Here is a 26,633-nt window from a genome sequence, read left to right as displayed (position 1 = left end):
CCAATCTAGACCCCGGCCTTGAAGTTGCTATAGCTAGGAACACAGCCATTGAGCCGATAGGGTTTATTTCATCGTACTTTCCATGTCTTTTTTTGAAAAAAAAAAAAAATGCAACCTTCAGTACAGGTAATCAAGTTCCAACTCAGGTGGTTCGATAAGTGCAAGTAAATTCATGGACTAGCTTATAATCACGAACGAACCAGGAGTGATGGCTAGCATGATGGAACATATCCTCGTAAATTCTCCAGCTCTACGTAATACCCAATCATCACCTGGGCAATGGACTAGTCCATGGAGTCGCGACGAAGATTTTTTCCAAGGTTTGAACGATATAGGATCTCAGGATACCACCCCGATCCAAGGAAATTGTAGAAGCTTGCTCTTAACTTCACATATTGAGGGGAGAACAATTCTCCGTTATGACAATCGAAATCCCTGCTATACTCATTGGTCTCCAGTGGAATTTAGGTATTGCTTGGCGATCTCCATAGCTTCAGACTTCACAACCTTGTGTTGAAAATGAATATAAGGCCCTAAATTCTTGATGCGCTAGTCTGTTCAGTCCCGAGGTCCAGTTGGGAAAATCTACATCTTAAAGTCCTTGGAACATCATGTTGAAAAATAAATTGACGTCTTGGCGTGGGGTATAAGTTTTGGTTGTCTGGATATGTATCCACAACACCACCGGAAACGGAGCAAGAATCTCCCCTTTGGACGTCTTGGAGATTTCCAAGGTTGGCAATTTTTTTTTCAGGCTGTGTACTACCCAGGTAGCTTTAAGTTCAATTCAATCTCATCATATTACAAGGTTGATGACATTTGTAGATTTGATCCATTCTCCAAGCTAGTTGCGGCATTTACCTAAGGCTAAGGTTACACCCGTCACCGCCAAATCTTCCGCCAATTTTCTCTCTATACACCTGCTATGGTCTTCAGGCGCCTTGGTCCTAATCTTCTTGGCCTTTCTCGATACTCCACAATGGCTTCCAAACAATCTGCCTTGGACTTTCTGTCCTTTGTGAATGCTGCTCCTACGCGTATGTAGATCGGTTGCATGACGTGGTCCCGCGCTGATCTGTTTTGCCTTTAGCTTTCCATGCCGTCCATGAAGCCAAAGAGCTTCTAGCTAAGGCTGGATTCCAGGAAATCAAGGTGTGTTTAAGTCATTCGACCCCTTTACAGTAATTATTCTAAAACATGTGAACAGGAGAAAGACTCCTGGGCATCAACCTGCAAGCCGGGAGGCAAGTACTACTTGACCCGCAATACCACTACCCTGGTAGCTTTTGCGATCGGCAAGCAGTGGCAGGTATGTATGCAGTTAATGAAAGCAGTGGGATTTTGTGTTGATCATGGAAACAGCCTGGTAACTCTATCTCCATGATTGGAGCCCACACTGATTCCCCAGTGTTGAGGGTTAAGCCTGTGAGCAAGAAGAGCGGGGAAGGCTTCGTGCAGGTCGGTGTCGAGACCTACGGTGGAGGCATCTGGCACACATGTAGGCAGAACTCGGAGTTTTCTAATATACTCCGCTAACCTTTCGCAGGGTTTGATCGCGATCTCGGTGTGGCTGGTCGTGTGATGACGCGCGCGAGCGACGGATCCATTGTCCAGAAGCTTGTCAAGATTGACCGCCCTAGTATGTTCAGTCTGTCAATTTGATATACGTGCCGTGCTGATGATCTAGTCCTTCGCATCCCAACTTTGGCTATCCACTTGGATCGCCAGGAGACCTTCTCTTTCAACAAGGAAACCCAGCTTTTCCCTATTGCTGGCCTGATTGCTGCTGAGCTCAACCGCACCGGAGAGGCCAAGGCCCCGGAGGCGGACAAGGATGCTGATTTCTCGCCTCTGAAGTCAGTGACTGAGCGTCATCATCCCTACTTTGTCGAGCTGATTGCTGCCGAGGCCGGGGTCAAGCCCGCGGACATTTTGGACTTTGAGATGATTCTCTTTGACACCCACAAGTCCTGCCTCGGCGGTATGCTGGAGGAGTTCATCTTCTCCCCTCGCTTGGATAACCTTAACAGCACTTTCTGTGCCACTGTCGGTCTCATTGACTCCGTCGCCGATGCTTCTGCCCTCGAGAATGAGGATGCCATTCGCCTGATTGCTCTGTTTGATCACGAGGAAATTGGTAGCCGCACAGCACAGGGTGCGGACTCGAACATTCTGCCGTCGATTATCCGCCGCTTGTCTGTTCTTCCCTCCACCTCTTCCAAGGATGCGGATCTGTCGACAGCTTATGAGCAGACTCTGTCCACCTCCTTCCTTGTTTCTGCTGATATGGCCCACTCAATCAACCCCAACTACTCCGGCAAGTACGAGCCGGACCACAAGCCGGAGATCAACAAGGGCCCCGTTATCAAGATCAACGCCAATGCCCGCTATGCAACCAACTCTCCCGGTATTGTCTTGTTGGAGGAGATTGCACGCAAGACCACCAAGGAGACTGGCGAGCACGTTCCCCTGCAGCTGTTCGTTGTCCGCAACGACTCAAGCTGTGGTAGCACTATTGGCCCCATGCTGTCTGCTGCATTGGGTGCCCGAACTCTTGATCTGGGCAACCCCCAGCTGAGTATGCACAGTATCCGTGAGACTGGAGGTACTCACGATGTCGCTCATGCCATCCGTCTCTTCACTGGCTTCTTCAAGCACTACTCCGAGTTGTCGAAGACCATTCTTGTGGATTAAGCCGCCACCGATGTGTAGCATGAGATAACATAAGCCACTTATACGAAACAAATTAGTTCAACAAAAAACACTAAGCAAAATAGCCCATCTTAAACGTTTTATAAACGAACAAAGGGTACCTTGATAGAGAAAGCACGTGGTTCGGACCGAGGAAAGTCCGCCTTCATGTCTCCAACTGTGGCAGCGCTGATCAACGCCCTGCCAACCCACGGGGAGTCCGCACCTCGACCCCTTCTCCGCCGCTTTTGGATACCCTCCAAGCCCTCATGACCCTCTATGACAGACGCCGATGCCTTTCGGGATGCGGAATACATCGCTGACGTGTCCGGCATATCCTATGACGATGCGGAACCTCCAAGGCCAACAGGCACGCTTAGCAGCCAGAATGCCTGCGTGAAGAAAGTTAACTCGGCTGCCAAAGTTGCTTTCATCGACAGACTGATGCGCGATCTTGACATATTTGTTTATTGTCAACTGTCCGCCCTATATTACATGGAGTACGCTCAACCCCGGATTGTCGTTGCGTGGTCCATCAAATCCCTCTTTCCGCTAGGACAGACTACTGACATTTTACACTCTCTTTAGCTGTTCATTTCCGCTATTTGCAATACGCGCGGCTGTTCAATCGGTCCTCTTCACCCCCAAAGCGCCCCCTTTCGAACCTAGGCGCAACCAGCCCTTCATCAACGGCATCATCCTCAGTAACCTCATATGCATGTTATTCCATGTCTTCTTCATTCACCCAGAGGCTGGTGAAGAAACTCGCGGCTACCTCAATGGTGGACTATTCATCGATCTCATTGGGCAACGCCCCGTCTCCGTCCTACGACTCCTCTCCTTCGATCTCCTGATCTTCTTCGTTGATATCATTTTGCTTGCCTTGACCATTGAAAGGGTGAACATCCTTGGTTCTTCCACTCCGGCCTCCACGGAATCAGCCTCAACTTCAAATGCAAATACGGACCAAGAGACCGCGGCACATCAGTCCCAAGACCATGACGCCGAAGAGCGCGGAGTCCTGAGACAAGAAGACGGCGATGAAGATATCCCCTCTACGCATGAAAGTGTAGCATCTTCCCCAAATAGCATTGTCGACGCTGAAGTCGACGAAGAGCGCGCAAATCTCCTAGCAGACCCGACCGATATTGAGTCTCCAATCCTCGCTCGAGGAGGTCACCCGATGGATACATTTGCGGCAGGCGAGGCTGTCGTCGTCAACGCGCGCTTCTTCGGCACGCTGGTAGACCAATGGCGTTATTCAAGGGATCTCGTGCGACAGACACCGGCTTTTCCGCCCGCTGAGACGGCGACTTTCCTACGCCAACGTTTTGGTCTCCAGGTTGGTGCTGATGGCCGCTTTGAACGTACTGACACTTAACATTTGCCACTTATACCCACACAAATCTGTATCCAAGCTCTGGTAGCCATTCAAATGCCCATATGACGTCCCTTAGGGCCAATGTAAATATCTTCTTAATAAATATCCTTGTTTTCAAGGTTCTGGTGTGATGAACTCTGCGTACTACCAATAATGCCACTAGCTGGCGACGCATGCCGAAAGTAGCTCTGAAAACCCTCATATCAACATGTAATCCTACAAGATTTCCCCAACATGTAGAACCCGCAAGTCACAGCATCGAACCATAAGCGTGCCCACTGTTCTTTCTACGCAGTAGGAGGCTTAGATTCCTCTCCGGAGTCTTTTTGAACCCGACGATCCAAGATCTCATCAATGACTCCAAGATCCAGAGCCTCCTTCGCGCCCATAAAGTAATCTCTTTCCATGATCTTCTCGATCTCCTCGAGAGATAACTGCTGCTTGCCGGTGAGATGACGCTGGTAGATCTGGTTGAGTTGAGTGCGCACGCGCAGGATTTCTTTCGCGTGAATGGCAATGTCGCTCGCCTGCCCGAAGTACCCACCGGAGGGCTGGTGGACCATGATGGAGGAATGCGGGAGACAGTACCGCTTGCCGGGGTGGCCACCGGCAAGAAGGAGGGAGCCCATTGAGGCAGCTTGGCCCACGCAGATTGTGCTCACAGGCGCGGAGATGTATGTCATGGTGTCGTAAATTGCCAGGCCTAGGAGTGTTAGCGATTTTGTATCTGTTGAGATTGGAGGCGGGTAGAATTGGACAACGGGTCCGTAGGTCGTACCTGCTGTCACAGAGCCTCCTGGAGAGTTGATATATAGGTGGATAGGCTTCGCGGGGTTGTCGGCTTCAAGGAAGAGGAGCTGGGCAACGATCGAGGCGGAGAGGGTATCGTCGACTTGACCGTTCAGACAAATGATGCGTTCCTGTTAGGGCGTGAGTAGACATATTGTTTGGTGAGGGCTTCATGGACATATCCTACCTTCATCAATCGAGAGAAGATATCATCTGCGATGCGCGCCACATGTCAGACGGCCAAACTTGCGATTGGGGGTGCAAGCTTCATTGGTATATCTCATTGCGCAACTTACAAGTATGCCAACTACCTCCCTGTGGAATCAAATTAGCATATTTCTGTTCCAACTTCAAGCTCATATGAATCGAGTCAACCATACCACTGTCTCTGTAACGAACGGCGTCGGTGTCCAGCTCCGCGGAGGCTGCGAAAGCGAGGGGCCTTGGCTCGAGAAGCAGCGTGTCAAGCTGGCGGCGGTTCGAGAAATTGGCGCGGGTGTCTGCTGGATAGAGCGCCCCAGTTGGCGAAGGGAGAGTCTTGGAGGCATGATCAATGTTTTATTGGAAGTGGTTTGCCCAGATGAACAGAGCCGGGAGACGATGAACCGAGGCGATAAAGATGCGCGCTAAGATAAGGAAGCTCTGGCATGACATCCGTGGACAGCCCTGAGCCTCGCAAGACTTCCTGGCCGCATACAGCATTGATGAACCCCGTCAGGTGCTGAGGGCATTTTCATACAGTCTGTCTGACGTCTATATTCATATCGTCTTCCCCGAGTCACGATTCAGCCGAATTTACGCCTCCGCAAATAAGAACCTCTGATTGGCTCTTACACACAGCTCCGTGAGCATCTTTTTCGGTGGTGTCCTCATTGGACTTGGCATTATCACCTGTCGCATCCCCCAGCCCAAAAATGGAGTGTATTGGCTCACGCGTGCCCTATACGCAATGGCGCCTCCATGCGTTCCGACATTTGCTGGCTACTTCCCAACCCTTGAGCGCCCGTACCGTCAAGCGAAACAGCTCGACTTTGCGACATGATCAACCCAATAAGGCTTCGTCAGACGAAACGTCGACTGCCCCGTCTCAGCGGCTCCCTCAATCCCCATTGATTGCAGAATCGCGCCGTGCGCGTGAAAAAAATCGCAAAAGACGCGCGACATTCGAGGACACAGCATTGTTGAACAAGAACCCATGGGCGGTTGCTTTGGCATCCCCCATACGTCTGTGTGCAGTCACTGGGGCAAGACTTCCATTGGACATTCTAGGTACTTGGGGCCTTGTAAAACAGGCCGACACCCGTTTGCAGTACATGTTACCCATTGGCTTGATGCAGGACACCTTGACGAAAAGCAAAACACCAACTACCAACGCGCCAAATCTGAGCGCACGGGACCAAGAGCAGAGTCAAGATGGAACAGAGGAAGAGAAAGCTGAAGGCAGCGATGAGGCGTCCGTTGATGCATTCATACCGCCGGCTATTCGAAGCAAACAGCCTACACGCCAGCTCGTCCTCCGCATGACCGAGTTGCTTCCACTGATCGAAGCCATAACATCTCCGTTGTCAAAATCAAGGTCATCGAGGTCACCGATCCTGCGATTGCTACCATTCCGATGGAGGCATCCCCAGGGACCCCTGAAGCGAGGCGATGAGCCTAACCTCCTTTGGCCCAAGAACATGCCGGATATCTTAACACGCAGCATGCGAAATGACGTTTACAAAAAGTTGGATGCAGTGCTCGGGAAATACAAACGCGTTGGTACCCCGAACGGAGTCTGGAAGCCTCTTGACATGCCAGAGTACTCGGATGCTGCGCTCGAGGAAGCTGTAGGTAAACTGGAACCCTTTGAGCGCATGGCATGGGGTGGAATCGTATTACTTGGCCCGAACAGCCCCACAAGTATCGCAGGCGATGCTCAGGCAGAGAGTGATTTGGATACAGTCGCTCTCCCACAGACCGGCTCCAATGTTCCGGTGTTCAACCTGCCCAAACTTCTTTCGGAGTCTGATCTTCAAATGCTCTGTGGATCGCATGCCCAGTTTCAACATAAAGCTCTATTCTTCCGACCCGAAGAGAAGATGGGAGTCACTGCGCTTTTCTCTCTCTGGAAGATCAAACGTCTTCTTAGTAAGATTGACCTTAAAGGGAAGGAATGATCAACTACATATACGATTAATTCATCAATTCCATCTCAATCTCGCGTTTTGGTAACTCATTCAATTCACTGGCTGTGATTACTCGAGAACACAGGAGCAAACTGTTTCAGAAATTCCACTGGTCAAGCCACTTTGCCATCCACTCCTCTTTAATAGCACCAATCCTTTTCAAACAAGGCAATCTTTCTTCGCTCAGAGTCGTATTAAGAACGAGGGGATCTTTACCAACAGACGCTGACAAGCCCTGAAAGAAACCAAGAAGACCCACACCGGAGCCAGAAGCCTGTGATCTTCCATCCTTCTGTGACTGCTTCTCCAAACGATCCACCCATTTTTGCAACGTCACAACTTCGAGAGGCGACTTGGAACCAAGACGCTTTGCTAAGAAAGGTACAAAGTCCTTGTATGAGTTATGGGTTGGATTGACAATATGATAGTATTCTGACTGACGAATGCCATCGTCACATCGCCGAACACCGCTAGACCCGCATACGAGCTCGGCTAGAGCTTCCGCAGCGACATCAACCGGCGTCCAGTCAATCAGGTCTGCCGGGCCGAGACTATCCGGAATACAGCCAAGCTCCACGGAGCTGGCAAGGAGCGTTGGGAACCAGTCCCGCCGTGGCCACGGGTGCTCTGCATTGTCTTTCTGTTGCCGGACTGGCCCTGTGATCTGTCCAAGGCGGCAGATCGTAGTTGGAATCTTGGCCAACTCAGTTGCGCGATCGAGGATCAAGCTTGCGATGAGTTTACTTTGTCCGTAGCCCATCTGAACGAGTTCAGGCGATGTGAGCTTGGCCTCGGGAACAGGCTCACGTTTTTGCCAATTCTTGACAGTTGCTACCGAAGAAAGGAAGACGATCTGAGCTTGATGCTTGGTATCACAAGCGAACTTGACCAAGTTGCTGACGCCTTGAATGTTGGGCTCGAAGGACTTGAGTGGGAGGTTGAAGTTCACTTCCCATTGGCAATGCAGGATGTCAGTGAATCCGCCCAAGAGAGCATTGTAAGAAGAATCTGGAAGCCCAAGATGAACATCTGCCAAGTCTGTCTGTAAGCTTTCGCAGATGATAGAGCCACCCCCTGCTTGGAATGATTGAATCCCTGACTTTGGCTCAGCGGATCTTCGATTGATGCACGTAATTCTGCTCACGTTCTTCCTGAGAAGTAGGGCTTCCAAAGCGTGCGATCCGATGAATCCACTCGTTCCAGTGACAAGCACATGTTTCCTACTCGTTTCCTTCCAGCCCTTGACGACAGAGGGGGCGGCCGCAGGTATGCCGCTCCTGTATCTTGAGTCTTGAAATCAGAATCCAGCCACGTCTCGAAAGTCAGAGCACTTACTTATGCAAGAATGCATCGAAACATTCTCTTTTACGCGATTCCTGCTCTTGTGGTGATATGATTTGAAGAATAGAATCTGCCAGCATTCCGGGTGTTGGATTAGCATATATGGTGCCAACATCGACTTTCGGCCGACCCGACTCATTCTCCTCTCTTCCAGGTGCAATCGCATGATCAATTGTACTCGCGAGGATTTGAACTTGCCCAGAGTCAGCGCCGGCAACGAAAATATCATCGTCAGTACCCAAAGAAGGCGCATCTGACAGAACCTTTGCAGTCAAGCCAGTCAGATCGGATGCCAGTGACGTTTCTGACGACAAGTTGACGTGCAATTCATCAAAATTGGCTAGGTCCAAACTCTCGGAGGATCGATACAGCTCTTCGATCTCGTGCTTGTAGTTTTCAAGCGTCATGTTGCGATGTATCGTTCCTTTCGGCGTTCGAACAAATGGTTTTTCCTTCCCAGCGACAAGAATCATGCCTTTCCGAATATGACTATCACGGGGACTTTTGGAGTTTTCGGCCTCTAAGGCTTCTTTCACAAGCTTTTGCAATCTGGTAGACAGGGAAGAAAATCTACCCCCTGCCTCATTTGTATCGTTCACCTCCAGCAAGAGTCCTGGAAATCGTTGTCTGTTCCCAATCGCCAGAGCTGCTTTGACCCCAGGAACGCCACGAAGTCGATCCTCAATAGGGACTGGATTCATCTTCTCACCGGTAGAGAAGACTATGACATCGTCAATCCGATGATCATATGACCACAAGTGTTCAATTGTCAGATGCTTTCTGAAAACGTCTTTGGTATGCCACTCGTCCAGGTCAGGGAAATTGTGGAATACACCTTGGTACAACGAAATGGCAGGGTCGCGACAAAGGACCAGTTCAAATTCATTCCCGTCTCCACGTATTCCAGGGTCTGTTGGCTGCCAATGGATACCATTGGAGGGGTGGAAATGGAAATAGTTCCAATATGACGGGTCCGTGGGATATTGAATGAAGGACCCGCACTCGGTCGTGCCAAGTCCGCTGAAAAGGCGTGTTTTGGTGACAATCGCATCCCCTTCTGTCTGACCTATAGGGCCTGTGACAGCAAGTGTTAGATGTTTGCAATTTTATATTGCCAGGAACAGCTCACCTCCCCCAGAAAAGATCCACCCCAATTTGGATATCGAATTCATCATCGCTGAGTTACACGAGACCTCTTCGACAATTGCCGGGGGAGAAGGGCACCATCAAGCTGAGGATACTCAAGTGCTATCTGAAGCATCAAGACACTGGGGGGTCTGCGGGGGTACCCGAACATCAACGTAACACCCGAAAATATGAGATAGCAGCTCAAAGCGAAGCCTGCAACATGGAACAATGGGAACGCAACATAGACGCTTCTGGCGTGTGAGATGATCTCTAATTGGCACTCCTTGCCCTTAGGATCCTTCTGGGATATTAGACGATGTGCATCAGACGCAGCTAATGTGGAATGGCTTATTGGCACAAGTTTGGGTTTACCAGTAGAGCCTGACGTATGTATTATCTTGCTCAAGTCAGATCATTGATTTTCACAGAGTTTGTGATATTGCACTTGTCTTACCACTGCAGGGACTGAACGAAGTGTTGTCCATGATCCTTCATAGGGGAATGATTTCACTTCCTCAGGTTCCAACATTCATGAGAAAATCGGTTGAACGTCCATACTCGTCGATTGCTGCGAGAATCCTTTCTGGGCTTCCCTGCATTTTGCTGTAATCTGGATGGGCTCGAATATACTCCAAAAGCCGTTCTTCGCGACCATCATTGTGCTGTCTTGTTATCGACCGCGGATGAGCGAATTACAGCGCAACAATATTGCACCTCGAACCACATCTTTTGGCAACGCATGGGCCCTGTTGTAATTATTTGGCAGGCCCGGCAGAATTCCAGCTTGGTGATGCTGCAAAAAAGCTTCTTGGAGCAATTGAAGCTTTTTCGTTCGCATATGAGCATTGCCACCACACCCTGTATTGACACCTGAACATTTGACCGATTAGTACGTATGGAGGCAGTGGGAATTTTCCATTTACCATAGATATCTTCGCCATTGTTCAAATGCAAGTTCAACGTGTTCACGCTATCCTGCATACGCAGCTTGATGGGAGCAGAGTTGGATAGGAAGACTTCCACTGAAAACCTAAACGAACAATTGCAAAATTGAGAAATTAGACTTCATGGGTGATTCCATAGTTTCCTGCCCATATTCGAAAGTTCTAGCGTACCTGGATACTGCGACGAGATGTGCCAGCTCTAGTGAATTCTGCTCACCACTCAATGTTACACCCTCGCCTTGTCGGGCTTTCTCAAGGATGCTCCATGACCGATGAGTTTGTTCAAGGTGAGCCGACATCATTGTCGAATGGATGATCGATGATGAAATTGAGGCGGTGTGCTTGAAGCGCGCTTCGGGGTTTGGTTGCTTGATGAAAAGCAAGATTAGTTTCACGCAACGGCACGACTATTCCCAAGGTTGTTGTTTAAATAGAAAATTTTGCAACCTTGGCAGGCAACCTTGGCAGGATAGTGATGTAACACAAACGGGTAGGTGATGTTTCGTAGTTATACCTCATCTCGCATGATCCCGTAATTATGTGAGGGGTGGCATCTTCAGTCCCAGGATGGCACAAACAGGTATAAAAGCGATTTTGATTGATCAAAAGCCACAAAGAACCCAGTATGGACATGCAGATGGTGTTGAGAGCCGAACCTTTGAGATACTCGATAGCTTTGGGTTGAGTGATAACATATGGAAGAATGCAAATCGCACAATCGACCTGTCTATCTGGGTGAGTATCTGGCCACATTTGATATTTTGTTGTCTTATGCACGGGCTTGTTCCCCATGAACCGTGCGCGTATCCATAAAGCTTTCACTAACAACGTGTGAACAGAATGACTGCGAACCAGGCGGTATTCGGCGTCGATCCTTGATGAACAACTGTAATCCAGATCTCTCTAGATTCCAAGAAGCGACTTTGGGCCAAGGTCAGATTGAGCAAAACTTTCTTGATTTCCTTGAAGCCTCCAATTCTGTTGAAGTTAAATGGAATACAAATCCATTGAACTTGACTGTCTCTGAGGGATCAAATTATCCTGTTCGGGTTAATGCTCAAAAACGCGAATCTGACACCCAGGTAAGGTTAAGTCGGCGGTCAAACATCTGAACAGCCATATTCAGTCTTTCCACCTCTGAGAACCCTTGAAACCCCCTCTAACTTGAAAGAATAGACAACACACTGTACCATCAATGCCAAATATCTTCTTGGGTGTGATGGCGCACACAGCTGGGTGCGAGCTGCCCTTGGTCTTCAGCTTGATGGGGCCCAGATGGATGAAAAATGGGGAGTCATTGACTCTATTCCACTCACAGACTTTCGTAAGTCTGAGCGAGTTCTTTTTGATTATGTGGCGATAACTTATCAAAGGAACACTAAGCCGACATTCGCAAGCGGTGCATTGTGAAATCCGAGGCTGGTCATCTGATGATCATTCCCCGAGAGAGAAGGCTAGTTCGATTTTATGTTCAGTTGACGCATGAAGACGCTGCAGCGCTCAAAAAGGGTATGGATTCAACAAGGCTGGTAGATATTGTGAGAAGGATTATGAGGCCTTACAAGTTTGAAGTGTCAAGTGTTGAATGGTCAACAATATACTCGGTGTGTTTTTTCCTCATATGAGGTAGCGAAAAAGCCGACTGTCACTGACCTCGAGTGATCTCACAGGTCGGCTAAAGGCTTTGCCCCACGCTTTCCATGTATAACCGAGTCTTTCTAGCTGGCGATGCAATCCATACCCACTCGCCGAAAGCGGGCCAAGGTATGAACGTTAGCATCCAAGACGCATACAACCTTGGCTGGAAACTTGCATGCGTGATAAAGGGGAAAGCCAAGTCCAGCATCTTGCGCACATATCAAGAAGAGCGGCTCCAGATAGCACTGCAGCTGCTCGCATTTGACAAAAGGATGGTCCAAGGAGTCTTCCAGAAAGATCCGAGCCTCTCTCCAAAGAGGGGACCAGTGTTGAGTCCTTCCATGAAAAAGGCTCTTGATGAGGAGAATACTTCTGCATCGGGCATCACCGCTCATTATAAGCCAAGCTGTCTGATCACACGAGCATGGGGGTTCAAGGGCCACCGACGAGTCAACCCTCTGCTTCCTCATAGCAGAGTTGAATTGGCCGGAAACCTAGCCATTGGCGAGAGGCTCCCGGACTCGAAAATTTTGTTTCAATGCGATTCCAGACCGTACCACCTCCAAAAGCTTCTTCGCAGTACCGGAGAATGGTACTTGTTGGTCTTCGGTGGTGACATTTCAAATTCTACCCAAATGAATCGAGTTTGGTGTCTGGGTTCGGCTCTTGCCCGGGAGGGCTCCTTAGTTCAAAAAATAAACCGCCAAGCCCAGGACTGTGTCGGCAATATTGCATTCTATCTGATTCACAGTGCTTCCCGAAAAAACGTGGAGTTGTTGGAACTACCGAATGTTTTTGTACCTTTTGATGACTGTTTGGGTCATGACTATTGGCGCGTGTTAGCTGACAACAAGCCCAATTCTGGAGAGAAAGGGGCTGCGTATCACCAATACGGTATTGGAGATGAAGGATGTATCGTGTTGGTAAGGCCGGATCAGCATGTGGCTTTTGTTGGAAGTTTGGAAGACCTTTCTGCGGTTGAATTGTTCATGGGAAACTTCGTGACTTTGAGATAGACTTTGCTAGCATTCGAAAATGAAGGGACTATGGTGTAGAATGAAGCGATGCCTCAGTTATCCAGAATCCGTCTCTGTTTACTCCGTACTCCGCACCAGAAAGTCTAGTTACACTTGAAGAGTGCAGAGGCGCGAACCGGCCTTGGCGTTTATGTCATCGGTGTTAGTCATGGTCCACGGCAACTCTTCACCGCCCGCGAAGGCCACAGCCCATCCAGCCTAGCCCCACAATGGCCTGTGGGTGGGGCTCACCCTTCTCCACTCTGGGCTCCCCACTCTAGGATTCAAACAGTGCAAACACACCCAGCACACTCCGCATCCCTGTATTTCGAGTATTAAAATTACAGTCTAGGTGCTCCGTACTTTCTACTGAACTCCCTGAATCCTGACATATGAACTGGCTCTTCAAAAAATAAGTTTGATTGAATGCACTGAGTTCATAAGACTAATTTAGAAAGAGAACGCCAGAGTCTCGAAGTTCAGGGTCACGTGATTACAACTTGGGTGGGGCAGTGGGGTAGTGGGGAAATATACTTCGTATGGCTGACGCATTTTCCGAGATCCTCTTCCCATTCTTCCTCAGGTCTATGTACAAGTAGTGTCTTCGGTAGGGAACCATAACCTTGGAAAGATCGCCTTTTCTTATGTTTTAGGTCTCACGGCAAATCTTTAGATCCACGACTCTTAACCCCAACAGCGGGGAGACTATCGAACCAGGCAGTCACAACATGCTCCGACATACTCCGTACAGCTTGGCCAAAGTAACACAAACTGCGGCGGGCGGACCCAAAGTCGTCGTGAGGGCCGATCATTTACTCGACTCAATTGAAGGTGCGTGCCGCACTTGGGTTTCTTTGGGACTTGCAGAAGTGTACGTGTTCCTTTTGTGTCGCTTACGTAGTTGTGGTACCCGACACATCTCGGTGAAGCAAAGCTAGCACAAGAATGATCATTCATTTAAAGCCGTTGAGACAACTCGCCCCCAAACGTCACTGACCTAGCTGCGAGAGAGCGAGAGCGAGATTACTCCGTACCCAATCATCATCATATCAAAATATCAGAGCGACGATTTTCCACCAACTCACATTCGACTTGTTCCATGTCTAATCTTCCCAAACATACAAAGCCGTTGTTATCGACAATGCTCAAGACCCATTATCTCTCAGGGATGTTGAATTGCAGCATCCTTCCAGTCACGAAGTTCTCGTGAAGATCCTTGCTTGCGGCTTATGCTACACCGATGTTCATACCGCATCAGGTCACATGGGGGATGTTTTCCCACGTGTTCCGGGTCATGAATTTATTGGACACATCGTGGAACAAGGAGCTGATGTGGAAGACTTCCAGCTTGGTGACCTTGTCGGAGGCGCCTTCCACGCTGGTCATGATTCAATTTGTCGCCAATGCTTGCGCAATAATGTCCAACACTGCAATAATCGAGAAATCAGTGGTATTTCTCGGAACGGTGGCTTGGCTGAATACGCATTATTGCGTGCGGAAGCTGCTGTGCGTCTGCCATCAGGAATCAATGTGGCTGAGGTTGCGCCATTACTTTGTGCTGGTTTGACTGTCTTCAACGGGATACGCAGGCAACAGCTTGAGCCGGGAGCGCTTATTGCCGTTCAAGGTCTAGGTGGCCTTGGGCACTTGGCTGTTCAATATGCCAGGAAAATGGGCTACGAGGTTACTGTTCTCTCATCAAGCGGTGATAAGGAGTCATTTGCCATGTCCCTCGGAGCTCACCATTATATCAACAGCAAGCTGTCTGATATTCCCACTGAGCTTGAAAAACTAGGTGGTGCAGATTTGATTGTTCAGACGGCCCCAGGATCCGGAGAACTCCCAAAGTTGATCGGTGGCCTCGCGTCAGGGGGAACCTTGCTTCTTCTGGCCCCTACTGGCAATATGGAGGTACTCATGGACCAATTGGTGATGAAGGGTCAAAAGATAGAGGGGTGGCTCACAGGTGGTCCTCGTGATGCCGAAGACACTGTGAAATTTGCGATGGAGCACAACATCCGATGTATGATCGAGAATTACAAGCTAAAGGATGTGCAATACGCCGTTGATAGCTTGGTTTCAGGAAAGCCAAGGTTCCGGAACGTTTTAATCATGGAGTGAAGGGTGGGAATACGTACCATTCGTGTGATCTGCCGCACATAATAAATCCTGAACTGGTTTCCAGGATGATGGTCTTTCGGAAGTCCCGGTCCACAGATATCTCCCTTCTAGAGCCCGTATCTTCCAGCGGTAGTACCTAGTGAAGAGAGGCATACATGTATGCTCTCTCCTTGATAAACTACTGCCGCAATAATCCATGGCACCAGAAGAAGAATTATCAACATTCATGGATGAGCACATATCACTAGATTGAAGACACATGTGACTCAGTGTCCAAACATCTGCATTGACGTGCACATGTGTAGATCTTTGGGGATATCAGAGAGGCCGTACTAAAGCTTTACCGGTGTAGTGGAACCTTTACATAGTACAATACACAAAAAAACCCATAAGATAATCCCAAGAAGAATCTAGTCCTGAATGATTGAACTCTGATATACCAATGCACATGGAGCATAGGTCCCATGGATGAGGACAGTTCAGAATGTCGGCAATTGACTTTGCGCAACCACCCATTCCAAGGCGGATACTATCCGGCCTAACTCAGGCCTGGTCCGAGGAATGTCATGCCCAGCAGTATGCTCAAAAACTCGTTGCTTGGTTGTGTCAAAGAACGATTCGATCATCATGCCGCAATCTCTTACCGCAGGAGGCTCATTTCTCCCACGTACATGGAGGGTTGGAATGGGCAAGCGAGTCGGTAACAGATCTGGATGCAGCGTGCAGGGAATCCCCGATAACGAATTATCCAGGTAGAACTTGCGTGTCTCATGAGTGATAGGCGAGAGAACATCAATCACGCTATTGAACTTGGTAAGAGCTGTCCGAGCAGCCTGCGAAAGCTGTGAGATTTGCTCATCTTGGGCAGATCGAATGAGTGCTTCGTCTTTCGGGCCAAGAGAGCCGAAGATCCTTTGGGAATAGTTCAAATCACCCGAAAGGGGGATGGTAGGAGAGCAAAGCACCAAGAACTGGAACGGGAGAGGTTCGTCCGGATAAGCAGTTTTCTGCTCGAGCAAGTATCCGACAGCAGTGGCTGCACCCTGGCTGAAGCCAAGAACACCATCAAAAGGGCCGCTTTCCTCAATAGTCTTTTCCAGGAGGGCATAGGATGCGCCTACTCCTTCTGGGCTAAAGTCGCGGGCGAAGCAATAAAATGGTCCGGAAAATGTGGATTCGATGCCTTTGAGTTTGTCGACAAAGTTAGTAATCCCAAATGGCCTCATTATTCAAGCACATCGCTTTATGTCAGCTTACCAGGAGCAGCCGAACAGGCCACTTCACCTGTTAAGTAATGGAACTCCCAGCTCAAGTCGGCGGCATTTCTGAGTCCTGAAATCTGATACTGCAGTACCTCGGGGTTTGTCCATACCCATGCAAGCACAGGATTCTCATCGTGTCGGGGGTGTATTGGATTAGCTCAAGGGTTGTATTGCAGTGATAGTAGCCCCGGAAGAAGAAAGGATGCAAACGTGGGAGCGGAAAGAAGTTGATAAAGGACGACTTCCGAGAGTCTCCCAAAAAGAAAAAACCGTTTTTGGGAAAGACTTTCCTTTCCTTTAGTCCCCCCGTCGATCTCTTGGAGGAAAACTCCTAGGTTTCCCGGTCCTGCAGATGCAGTCAATTGGGCACCTCGAGTCTTGAAATGCGAAACTTGATTAAAATCAAGATCGACGTACTTACATATCGCGAAACACAGTGCCTCCACCGGCCGTGTAACACTTCAATATTGAATGTCGCTAGCGCATGCACGATGGACTACTTCCACCTGGCTAGCCCCGGAGACTTCTAAGGTCGTTTGGGATCTTATCGCATTGGCTCTAGGGCTGCTATCTAGGATGACGTCAAACGTTGTACGGCAGATCACTACTGCATATTACTCGTGCGATATGCGAAAGTCAAGCTTGGAAACTCATTTGCTTTCGCACAATATGGAGCTGTTTCTGATTCCCGAGCAACATATGAGTCCTGCATGTTGCCAGCTTCACTCAGTTAACCTCGTCAACAAGATACACCAACTTTCGTGCTCGGACTTTCCCATCTCGAAGTAGTTGCAGGCCTGCAGGGATCCCTTCAAGACCACCGGACTGCAACTGATAGGGGTGGGGGCGAATTTGAACATCCAAAAAAGGTTCAATAGCATCAATCCAGGAAGCAGCGTAACTCAGACTTTCTGGCTCTCCTTTGAAGTCCTTGCTGCCCATCCGATATGGCTCACCAACCATCTCATATGCCATTGAAACCTCAGTGTCGACATCTGAGCGCGGGCATCGGACATCCAAGAGCACATTGTAACTGCCCCCAGCAGAGGAGATCGCGGCGGCACAAAGGCTGGCAGATTGTGGCGTGGAGATCGTTACCAAAACCATTTCAAGAGCGTCATCGGTGGTTTCACGAATCTGATCGCCTGCCTGGGCATCATTGTAGTCCAGAATGATCTCTGCACCTCGGCCGCAGACGAATGATCGATTGGCCTCGGAGCACGTCGTAATGACCTGGAGCCCAGAAAGCTTCGCAAATTGGATAGCAAGTGATCCAGTAGCTGTAGCCCCACCATTGATAAAGATCGCACCTAGTGGTTCGCTTTCTTGACCGGGGACAGTGTCTTCCTTTTGACCGGGAAGGGGTAACTGCAAAGATTTGTATAGGTTCTGCCCAACAGTGATGAGCCCCACTCCCAGCGTACAAGCAGCTTCAAAGGACATGGAGTCGGGAATCCGGAACTGTATATCCCCTTTGGCGATCACGTATTCCGCAAAGGCACCGCCCTCGCGCTGCATGGGATTACACCCATGAGTAAAGCCGGCGACCCGATCTCCCCTTTTCCAGGATTTCTGGACCTGGGAGCCAACGCTCTCTACGACTCCAGCGTAGTCGCAACCGACAATACAGCCAGTACAGTCCACAAAATAAACATGTTTCCAATCAGTGGGATTCAAGGCCACTGGGACACACTTTCTTAGGTAAATCCCTAGATATGGGGGCACTCAGCAGCTTACCGGCTTTGGTCTTCACCAAGATATAGTCATTTGGCATTTCAGGGAGGGTGAGATTTCGCAGAACCATACGGCCTCGAGTTTCCACGACAAGAGAACGTGAGATAGACATCGTAGTGACTGTCCAAGCTGGCAATCTATTTGTTTCAGCCAAGAACAAAATTTCTATCACTGCTGTTCAAATATGAATGTTTCGCCGTAAAAGAGGCATCTATTATTCTCCCAAAGGTCAGAGCTAATGAGCATGATTTGCCAAAGACGTGTCAATCAGGTTTGGGTCCATTTGACACAGATACGATCACTGCCAGTAAGCACCTGCGTAGCCTTGGACCCGGTATTTCCTACACCGACTTTGAAATGATATCGACTTGTGTTACAAGACATTCAAGACAACTTACCTTTGGGTCGACTTGCAGGATTGATGAAGATCACGCCACCTTTCCAGGATTTTGTCCAACACGTCGCCCGCGAAAGTATCTGCAGCAAATCTAAGCATAGGTCTCAGTGTTTGACCCCGACCAACGAAAGACTTTTCGCTGTAAAGGATAAGAATGGCCGATGTCCTAGGGCCCTAGATTATGCTCGTTAAGCATTTGAGTTTTCAATCCAAGAACGGTGTTCACAATTTCTCAAAACTCAAACATACGTGATCGTCGCTCTGGAGATATCAGTATGGCTACCGGGCCGCACGACACGCCCCCTGCTGGGGAGCCTGTTGCCGTGGTTGGAATGAGCTGCCGTTTTTCTGGCGAAGCTTCCTCCGTTGAAGGATTTTGGGAGATGTTGCGGCACGGAAGAACTGGTCATGGGCCCGTTCCCCCCAGTCGGTATCAGGCATCCGCTTGGCATCATCCTAGCCATGAACGGAAAGGAGCAGTATGCTTGCCATTATCATCTGATCCTTGTGAGCTATCGGGTGGAATGCTAATTCCTTCAACATTCAGATCAACCACGACAGTGGGTTCTTCATTGAGCAGGATCCCTCTCACTTCGATGCTCCCTTCTTTTCAATCACAGCAAAAGAAGCCGCCGGTATGGACCCAGTGCAACGACTGCTACTGGAGGTAGCTTATGAAGCATTTGAAAATGGTAAGTCTTGTCTTTCACAACCTGATTGTAAGCAAGAGTATAGCTGAATACGCATTCTATAGGAGGGGTACCTATGGAAAGTCTCGTTGGGAGTCGTACTGCGGTCTTTTCGGGCTGCATGACAAATGACTATGAATTGCTGTCAACGAGCGATATTCATGACATGCCGCACAATTCAGCCACTGGAAATGGAAGAACCATGCTTGCTAATCGACTGTCTTGGTTCTTTGACCTTCGGGGACCAAGTGTGATGCTTGACACGGCTTGCTCTTCTAGCCTGACTGCAGCCCACCTTGCCTGCCAGGCTATTCGTACCGGAGAGTGTGAGACAGTGGGTCCCTTATTGGCAGCTCGTTTCTAATGTAGACAGATTGGCTGATATGAATTGGTTAAAAAGGCCCTTGTCACTGGTGCTAGTCTTATATTGCACCCGAACTTCACCCAAAGGCTGTCTTATATGCACATGCTCAGCGCGGACGGTATTAGCCATTCATTTGATGCGAAAGCAAATGGATATGGGCGGGGTGAGGGGATAGGCGCAGTGCTGCTGAAGCCCCTTAGCGCAGCTGTTGCAAACGGGGACACGATTCGTGCAGTTATTCGTGCCACTGGTATCAATCAAGATGGGCGGACACCTGGTATCACAATGCCGAGTCGCACCTCTCAAGCTGACCTCATTCGGGACGTTTATGGCCCCGGGCTTCCGTCTATGCGAGAGACTGCATACTTCGAAGCTCATGGAACAGGAACAGAAGTTGGGGTAAGCAATCCAAGACGATAGTCCCGCTTTCATACTTCCCACGATGTTAACATTGTGCGATACCAGGATCCCACTGAGCTAGCAGCCATTGGTGACACTTTTGGAGCTGCTCGGATGGATGGGGATGAGCCCATATATGTCGGCTCTGTGAAAAGCAACATTGGCCACACCGAGGGAGCAGCAGGAGTGGCAAGTATAATCAAAGCAGTTCTCTGTCTGGAGAACGGCATGCTCGTACCCAATGCCGGGTTCACCCAGATTAACCCTAGGATCCATCTCGACAAATGGCGCATGCGACTTAGTGATGCGTGCATTGAGTGGCCGCAACATCTGGCCCGACGTGTGAGTATCAACTCATTTGGCTTTGGTGGAAGCAATGCCCATTTAATTCTGGAGGGTACTGGCATGCACTTGTCCCCTTCTGCTGCGACTGAGAAGACAAAAGAGAAAACCACACCACAAGTCGTCGTCTTTTCCACGCAGGATAAGCCTGGTCTAGAACGATTGACCGAAAAATGGACTTCTTTCCTGCAAAAGAAATTGACCACTGGTGAAGAAATCTCACTGAGAAATATCTCCCACACCATGAGCTCACGCCGCTCAAAACTGCCGTTCCGAAGTTTTGCGGTTGCTGAATCACTTGAACAGCTGCATGATGTGTTACAGCAAGGTCTCCCGCAGTCTTCCCGCGCTAGCCGTACCCTGCAGGCTAACTTAGCCTTCATATTCACTGGCCAGGGTGCACAGTGGGCGCAAATGGGAATTCAATTGCTCGATATTCCTGTTTTCCGGGAAAGCATTACCCACAGTCAGCAGATCTTGTCAGACCTGAATTGTCCATGGGACTTGCCCGAGGAAATGCGGGCGGAAGCAGCATATTCCAACATGAGCCTGCCTGACCGGAGTCAATCAATTTGCTGTGCTTTGCAGGTTGCCTTGGTTGATCTGTTGGCCAGCTGGGGGGCTCGCCCTAAAGCAACTGTCGGACATTCAAGTGGTGAGATAGGTAAGTCTCCCTTTCAGCACGTATGTCTTATCACGTCCAGTCTCTAACTGTCAAAACAGGTGCAGCATACGCAGCAGGATTCATTGCACACGACACAGCTCTCAGGATCGCTTATTTCCGTGGACTTTATTCTCTTCAACTGTCTCAGGGGGAGCGACGAGGGGCTATGATGGCTGTCGAGCTTCCTCCCGTGAATGCTCAGAAATACCTCGAGATACTTCCTACCGAGAGTGTGGTGGTGGCGTGTGTGAATAGCCCAACCAGTGTAACTCTGTCGGGCGACGCGGATGGCATCGATAAGTTGGAAGATCAGCTGAAGGCAGATGGCTGTTTTGCCCGGAAGCTACAGGTCAAAACAGCGTATCACTCTCCACACATGCGTGACCTGGCCGAAGAGTACCGAAACGCCCTGAAGGATATTCACCCAGTCAGCGATGGCAAGAGCACGGCGACTATGTTTTCATCGGTGACAAAGGAGCAGGTGTATGCAGAGGACATGACCGCAGACTATTGGGTGCGGAACATGGTTAGTCCGGTGGAGTTTGCTGCCGCCGTCTCTAAGCTCGCTGGAATGAAGGAGATAGGAAAGACTCGCCGTCGAGCGGTGGCCGTCAAATGGAATGCCTTCCTTGAAATTGGTCCACATGAAGCTCTGAAGGGACCCTTCCACCAAACTCTGCAGTCTATTGACGCGAGTTTGACTACCCTCCCATATCAGGCTTTGGTACGGCGACGCACAGATGCACTGCAGACTACTTTAGCGGTTACGGGGATGCTCTGGAGCATTGGCGCCACGATTGATATCGATGCCGTCAACTCTAGTCTTAACCCAGAAACGCCACAGATCGTGGAAAACTTGCCCTCATACGCTTGGAACCACAAAACCTCTTTTTGGCATGAACCACTTGCTTCATCTCGGCTTCGCCAGCGCAAAGAACCGCGTCATGATTTGCTGGGAGTCCCATTCGACTATCAAAATGATATGGAACCACGCTGGCGCAACTTCCTGAGAGTTTCTGAGATACCTTGGCTATCTGACCATGTTGTTGCCGGGTCTATCGTCTTCCCCGCCGCCGGGATGGTTGCCATGGTAGCCGAGGCAGCACGACAGCTATCGGATCCCAAGAAGTTGCTAATGGGCATCGAATTCAACGATCTGAGTTTCATGCAAGGTGTGGTGATTCCTGATGATAACCGTGGTCTCGAGACAGTACTACATGTCGCCCCCAATCGTGGAGGCGAGAGTTGGTACGACTTCGGTATCTTTTCCCTTCCAGAAGGAGCCTCTTGGATCCGACATGCCACCGGATCCTTTAACATACACTACAACACACAAGGTCTGCCGGTAGATGAAAATGAATGGGATCATTTCATTGAGAAAGTCCAGGAGACACAAGCTACCTCGTCCAGCACGGATATTGAAGCTGTTTACGATTGGTTGTCTGAGACTGGTGGCGTCACGCTAGGTCCTTCCTTCCGATCAATTGCCAATGCTTCCTTTTGCGAGGGGGACCGTCGGCTCTGGATAAAGGCTGCGGTGCGTGATACCCAGAAAGGGATGCCGTATGAAAAGGAGTCGTCTTCCTTCATGCACCCAACCGCCCTTGATGCCCTGTTCCAGGCAGCTGTCCTCTCCTGTTCAGATTCACTTAATAACCAGGAAGCCAACATTCCCATTGGAGTTGACAGGATCTACCTCTCCACTGACTGGGACCTGCAGAATGGGGATGAGTTCGCCATCCACACGGAAACCCACCGGCAGGACGGTGAATCACGATCGGATTCAATTGCTTCGGATTCCTTGTGGTCGCAACCGCGTGTTGTTTTGAAGGGCATCCAACTTGGTCGAGTGCCCATGAGTAAGAAGATAGATGACAAAGGTAACCAGGGCTCTGGTGTGAACCGCTTTTCCTCCTTGGTCTGGAGGGAGCATCTGGAATCCTCGGTCGGCCAGGCACCGGCAGCCCAGACTCATTACGATGGGCTGGAGGGCTGGATACAGCGCTTCTGCTACACCTATGGTGATGGGCGTGCTCTTGTTGTCATTGGCTCTAGCTCTGAGAGCAAGATTCTCTCGAGTATCCAGTCCCATGCACCTGGTGGTGGACACCGACCCCGGCTACAGCAGTTGACTATTGTCTGTGTGAGCCCCGAAGAGAATGCTGCTGCCAATGACGAAGAGATTAATAATTCGTTCCCCAAATCCCAGGTGCACATATAGCCTCAAGCACCGAGTTCAACCAAACGACCTTGGGAGATGATCTCTTCGATCTAGTGCTCGTGGACCAGCTGAGTTTCGAGGAGGGCTCGGATACTAGTACCCTCCTCGAATCTCTCACCTCAATCACTGAGCCAGATGGCTGGTTGGCAATCCGTGCGCACGCTGGTGAGCTGGATCCGCTGAGACTCATCGAGCGTTCACCCAATTGGGAGGCAACGGGATTGATTGTGGATGGTGACTATGCTCTCGCCCATCGGAAGGTGGAGCCTGCACAGATTGATTCCACTGTATTCCTGCTTACAGCAAGCCCTGATTTGGGGACAACCTCTTTCCAAGCTACGCTAGAGAAGAATCTTTCAAAGATGGGATTGAAGACATGCACCGTCGGACTGGAAGACACGAGCACACTTGCTGGCAAAACAGTCATATCGCTGATAGAGTTCGACAATACCTGGATATCTGGCTGGTCTGCTACCACCATGTCGCAATTCCAAGAATTGTTGCAGGCGAAATATATTTTGTGGACCTCTCCAGTCCCTAGGCAAGTTGAGGATGCGTCGTTCGCCGCAGGATTTGGCGCCACCACCGGTCTTCTTCGTACTCTGAGGAATGAACGACCGAACACCATCTTGCCCCAGGTACAATTCAACCCGCTTGACGTGTCTGATGAAGAACAATTGGCTCAGGGGATCCTGCAAGTGTTGCAGCTCACAGTTACCTCCGTGGCCCGTCGCAATCAAGATCTTGAGTATCGCTTGGAGGATAAACGCTTGCTGGTACCTCGACTCATGTCCACAGAATCGGTAGACGAGGAAATGCACATCTTGACTCGTGGACCTCGACCCGCCTTCTCTCGTCTGGTCGATGATTCGCGTGCGCTGCAGTTTCACGTGGTCCCACAAGGCACCCAACCGGGCTATTGGATGGAACATCCGAATCTTGTGGCGGAGCTACCTGGCAATCAAATCGAGGTCCAGCTGCAGCTTCAAACCATCGCAGCCACTGGCAGCTCAGTCAATCACTCGCCCGAAACGCGCATCCCGGTAGTCGAAGCTGTCGGCATTGTCCGCAAGCTTGGACGATCTGTCGATACCCATCTGGCGATAGGAGATATCGTTGTTCTGTTGGCACCCGGCGCCGGAACAATTCTCGGGATGTCTACTCGTGTTAGAGTTGAACCCCATGCCATTGCAAGGCTACCAGCTCACCTTACACCCACACTGGCTGTGGCAACACCACTGGCCTACACCCTTGCCAATGCTAGTCTCTTCAATGCCGCACGTCTGGAAACAGGCTCCTCTGTTCTCATCATCGGCGCGCCCAGTCACACATTACATGCTCTTTTGAACTGCGCCCAAGATATACCAGGGGTTCGGCTGTATGTGGCCGCCGCAGACGATGCTGCAGCTGACGAGATCACTACACAGTATCCTGGTTGTGCTGGTAGGATCTTCACTGTCCACGGTGGCCTTGATGCCAATATTGCGCATCTCACCAGCGGCAAGGGTGTTACGGCCGTCGTCTCATGCCTTGGGGGCTCCATTGGTCGAGTTGCGGCCCGCTGTCTAGGGGCTGGTGGTGTTTACGTGGACCTGAGCGCCAAAACTGCACTTTCATCTCTTCCTGCTACATTCTCCTCCCGAAGCTGCACTTTTGTTTCCTTGAACATGAGTGCTATGCTGGAGAGCAATCCTGACTTGGTTTACACATATTTCCGCCGCGGTATGACTACATTGCAACAGCATCACACTGTTCATCCTGGAAGGGTTTTCCCAGCTGCCGATTGGGCTGATGCAGAGGACCATGCTCGTCAAACGGGAACAAGGTCCCCCATTCACCTCACGGAGTCCCCCAACGTTCTCATTATTCCGCCCGTACCGGAACCCGTACTCCTCTCGAAGGATCAGACTTTCGTCCTGGCCGGTGGCCTAGGAACTTTAGGCTTGGCTCTCGCAAGAGCGTTGGTTGACATTGGTGCTCATCACGTGGTGATTCTCTCTCGATCCGGCATTGCTCGAGGGGCTCATCAAGAAGCCATCGACCGTATACAAGGTGACGGATGCCGTGTCGATATTGTTCGCTGCGATGTTTCCCAAGAAGAGGACGTTGCAACTTTCATCTCCCAGGCTCAATCCAAAGGATGGAATATCAAAGGTCTGATACAATGCGCGACAAATCTCAAGGTAAGCATCAGTTTCTTCTTCTTGCTGGGTTTGTGGGGCTAATGCTTTGTAGGACGCCATGTTCGACACGATGGGCTTTGGTGACTGGAAAGATCCAACTGATCCCAGGATCCGCGGAACGCTCAACTTGCACCGTGCCTTTGCCGACAGCAAGTTGGATTTCTTCCTCGCACTATCATCGGTCGCAAGCGTAATCGGCAACATGGGACAGGCGAACTACTCCGCTGGGAACGCCTTCATGGATGAGCTGATGGTCTGGAGGCAAGCAAACGGCTTAAGCGGCCACAGCATCAACATTGGTCTGGTTCCCGATGGAAGTAGCATGGGCGACGGAGCTGAGTCCCCTGAGGAACGCCGTCGACGCTACGGTCATTTGGAAGGAACAGAAATAGACGTCTCCGAGCTTCAAAAGTTGGTCCAACTAATAGTGCAGCATCGAGTTTCAATTCCCGCCCAAATTGTGGCAGGCATCAACGATGATCTCCCGCTTGAAGGGGCCGCCTGGCGTTATGATCGCAAATTTGATCATCGCATTCGTCTGGCTCAGGTCGAAGCAAGCGGATCTTCGAATCAGACCAGCACTCGGTTGAAGAGTGCGGGCTCTCAAGACGCAGCCGTGCAGGTTGTGAATGAGACGATGCAAGAGTACCTGGCCGCGGCAATGGCGACAACTGCGGACACAGTCGATATAGAGCTGCCCTTGTCGGCCCTGGGAGGTAAATTGAGCCCCACTGCATCGTCTTTAGGTCAAGTCGCTAATTTAGACAGTGGATTCCCTCAAGGCGACCGAGTTACAGAGCTGGGTATTGCGCGAGATGGGGGCAGAGCTATCTTCGTTTGAGTTCCTGGGGTCTCAGCCAGTGAAGGCCTTGTCCGAGAAAATCGCTGTGCAAAGTACTTTCGTTGCTGCTTATTAGATGAATATGGGAATAGCCTAGCTTCTCCCCTCCCAAGGTCTCAGACTTCTGTCTGATAACTCGAACACCTCAGCCTAGGTATGTTCAGCCGGGGAGAATGAGGGGATAGCGGACGTATCTTCTAGCGTCTCGCTCGTCTCGCTGGACTGGCCGAACTGCTTCTCCGGGATAAAACAAATCAGTTGTCAGGTCCTTTACCGGAAGCTTAGGTACTCTTCCAATATTTCCCTGATTATATCTAAAA

At 50.1% G+C, this 26,633-nt stretch overlaps 10 protein-coding genes across 10 annotated transcripts; 6 read left to right on the top strand and 4 right to left on the bottom strand.

Moving 5' to 3' along the window:
• Positions 1-979: 979 nt before the first annotated feature.
• Positions 980-2,694, top strand: N7506_004934 (M18 family aminopeptidase; the record flags this gene model as incomplete). The annotated part of the gene is made up of 6 exons (XM_056954228.1): positions 980-1,037; positions 1,091-1,152; positions 1,208-1,309; positions 1,363-1,498; positions 1,547-1,639; positions 1,688-2,694. 6 exons carry the CDS (start codon positions 980-982, stop codon positions 2,692-2,694), a joined length of 1,458 nt encoding a protein of 485 aa, XP_056813117.1.
• Positions 2,695-2,970: 276 nt separating this feature from the next.
• N7506_004933 (DSC4 family protein) lies at positions 2,971-4,072 on the top strand (the record flags this gene model as incomplete). Its single annotated transcript, XM_056954227.1, has 2 exons — positions 2,971-3,191; positions 3,280-4,072. 2 exons carry the CDS (start codon positions 2,971-2,973, stop codon positions 4,070-4,072), a joined length of 1,014 nt encoding a protein of 337 aa, XP_056813116.1.
• Positions 4,073-4,359: 287 nt separating this feature from the next.
• N7506_004932 (ATP-dependent Clp protease proteolytic subunit) lies at positions 4,360-5,409 on the bottom strand (the record flags this gene model as incomplete). Its single annotated transcript, XM_056954226.1, has 4 exons — positions 4,360-4,992; positions 5,049-5,074; positions 5,158-5,176; positions 5,242-5,409. The coding sequence occupies 4 exons, from the start codon at positions 5,407-5,409 to the stop codon at positions 4,360-4,362; spliced, it is 846 nt and encodes a 281-aa protein (XP_056813115.1).
• A 366-nt stretch (positions 5,410-5,775) lies between these two features.
• N7506_004931 (uncharacterized protein) lies at positions 5,776-7,020 on the top strand (the record flags this gene model as incomplete). The annotated part of the gene is made up of 1 exon (XM_056954225.1): positions 5,776-7,020. The coding sequence occupies one exon, from the start codon at positions 5,776-5,778 to the stop codon at positions 7,018-7,020; it is 1,245 nt and encodes a 414-aa protein (XP_056813114.1).
• A 106-nt stretch (positions 7,021-7,126) lies between these two features.
• Positions 7,127-9,545, bottom strand: N7506_004930 (Male sterility NAD-binding; the record flags this gene model as incomplete). The annotated part of the gene is made up of 3 exons (XM_056954224.1): positions 7,127-8,306; positions 8,365-9,445; positions 9,500-9,545. 3 exons carry the CDS (start codon positions 9,543-9,545, stop codon positions 7,127-7,129), a joined length of 2,307 nt encoding a protein of 768 aa, XP_056813113.1.
• Positions 9,546-11,009: 1,464 nt separating this feature from the next.
• Positions 11,010-12,067, top strand: N7506_004929 (uncharacterized protein; the record flags this gene model as incomplete). The annotated part of the gene is made up of 4 exons (XM_056954223.1): positions 11,010-11,177; positions 11,282-11,524; positions 11,619-11,766; positions 11,826-12,067. The coding sequence occupies 4 exons, from the start codon at positions 11,010-11,012 to the stop codon at positions 12,065-12,067; spliced, it is 801 nt and encodes a 266-aa protein (XP_056813112.1).
• A 1,757-nt stretch (positions 12,068-13,824) lies between these two features.
• N7506_004928 (chaperonin 10-like protein) lies at positions 13,825-15,217 on the top strand (the record flags this gene model as incomplete). The annotated part of the gene is made up of 2 exons (XM_056954222.1): positions 13,825-13,927; positions 14,223-15,217. The coding sequence occupies 2 exons, from the start codon at positions 13,825-13,827 to the stop codon at positions 15,215-15,217; spliced, it is 1,098 nt and encodes a 365-aa protein (XP_056813111.1).
• A 479-nt stretch (positions 15,218-15,696) lies between these two features.
• On the bottom strand, positions 15,697-16,607 carry N7506_004927 (uncharacterized protein; the record flags this gene model as incomplete). Its single annotated transcript, XM_056954221.1, has 2 exons — positions 15,697-16,400; positions 16,475-16,607. Coding segments are annotated over 2 exons (837 nt in total), but the record flags the coding sequence as incomplete, so codon positions are not given.
• Positions 16,608-17,205: 598 nt separating this feature from the next.
• On the bottom strand, positions 17,206-18,325 carry N7506_004926 (zinc-binding alcohol dehydrogenase family protein; the record flags this gene model as incomplete). The annotated part of the gene is made up of 2 exons (XM_056954220.1): positions 17,206-18,188; positions 18,217-18,325. 2 exons carry the CDS (start codon positions 18,323-18,325, stop codon positions 17,206-17,208), a joined length of 1,092 nt encoding a protein of 363 aa, XP_056813109.1.
• Positions 18,326-18,825: 500 nt separating this feature from the next.
• Positions 18,826-26,389, top strand: N7506_004925 (type I polyketide synthase; the record flags this gene model as incomplete). The annotated part of the gene is made up of 9 exons (XM_056954219.1): positions 18,826-19,089; positions 19,158-19,302; positions 19,365-19,633; positions 19,700-20,062; positions 20,129-21,068; positions 21,128-23,209; positions 23,278-25,472; positions 25,525-26,188; positions 26,241-26,389. Coding segments are annotated over 9 exons (7,071 nt in total), but the record flags the coding sequence as incomplete, so codon positions are not given.
• Between the last annotated feature and the right edge of the window lie 244 nt (positions 26,390-26,633).

The sequence above is a fragment of the Penicillium brevicompactum genome (genome assembly GCF_028827555.1).
Source record: "Penicillium brevicompactum strain IBT 35665 chromosome Unknown utg000003l_segment0_segment0, whole genome shotgun sequence".
Classification (NCBI taxonomy): domain Eukaryota; kingdom Fungi; phylum Ascomycota; class Eurotiomycetes; order Eurotiales; family Aspergillaceae; genus Penicillium; species Penicillium brevicompactum.
This window is presented reverse-complemented; position numbering and strand designations above follow the sequence as displayed.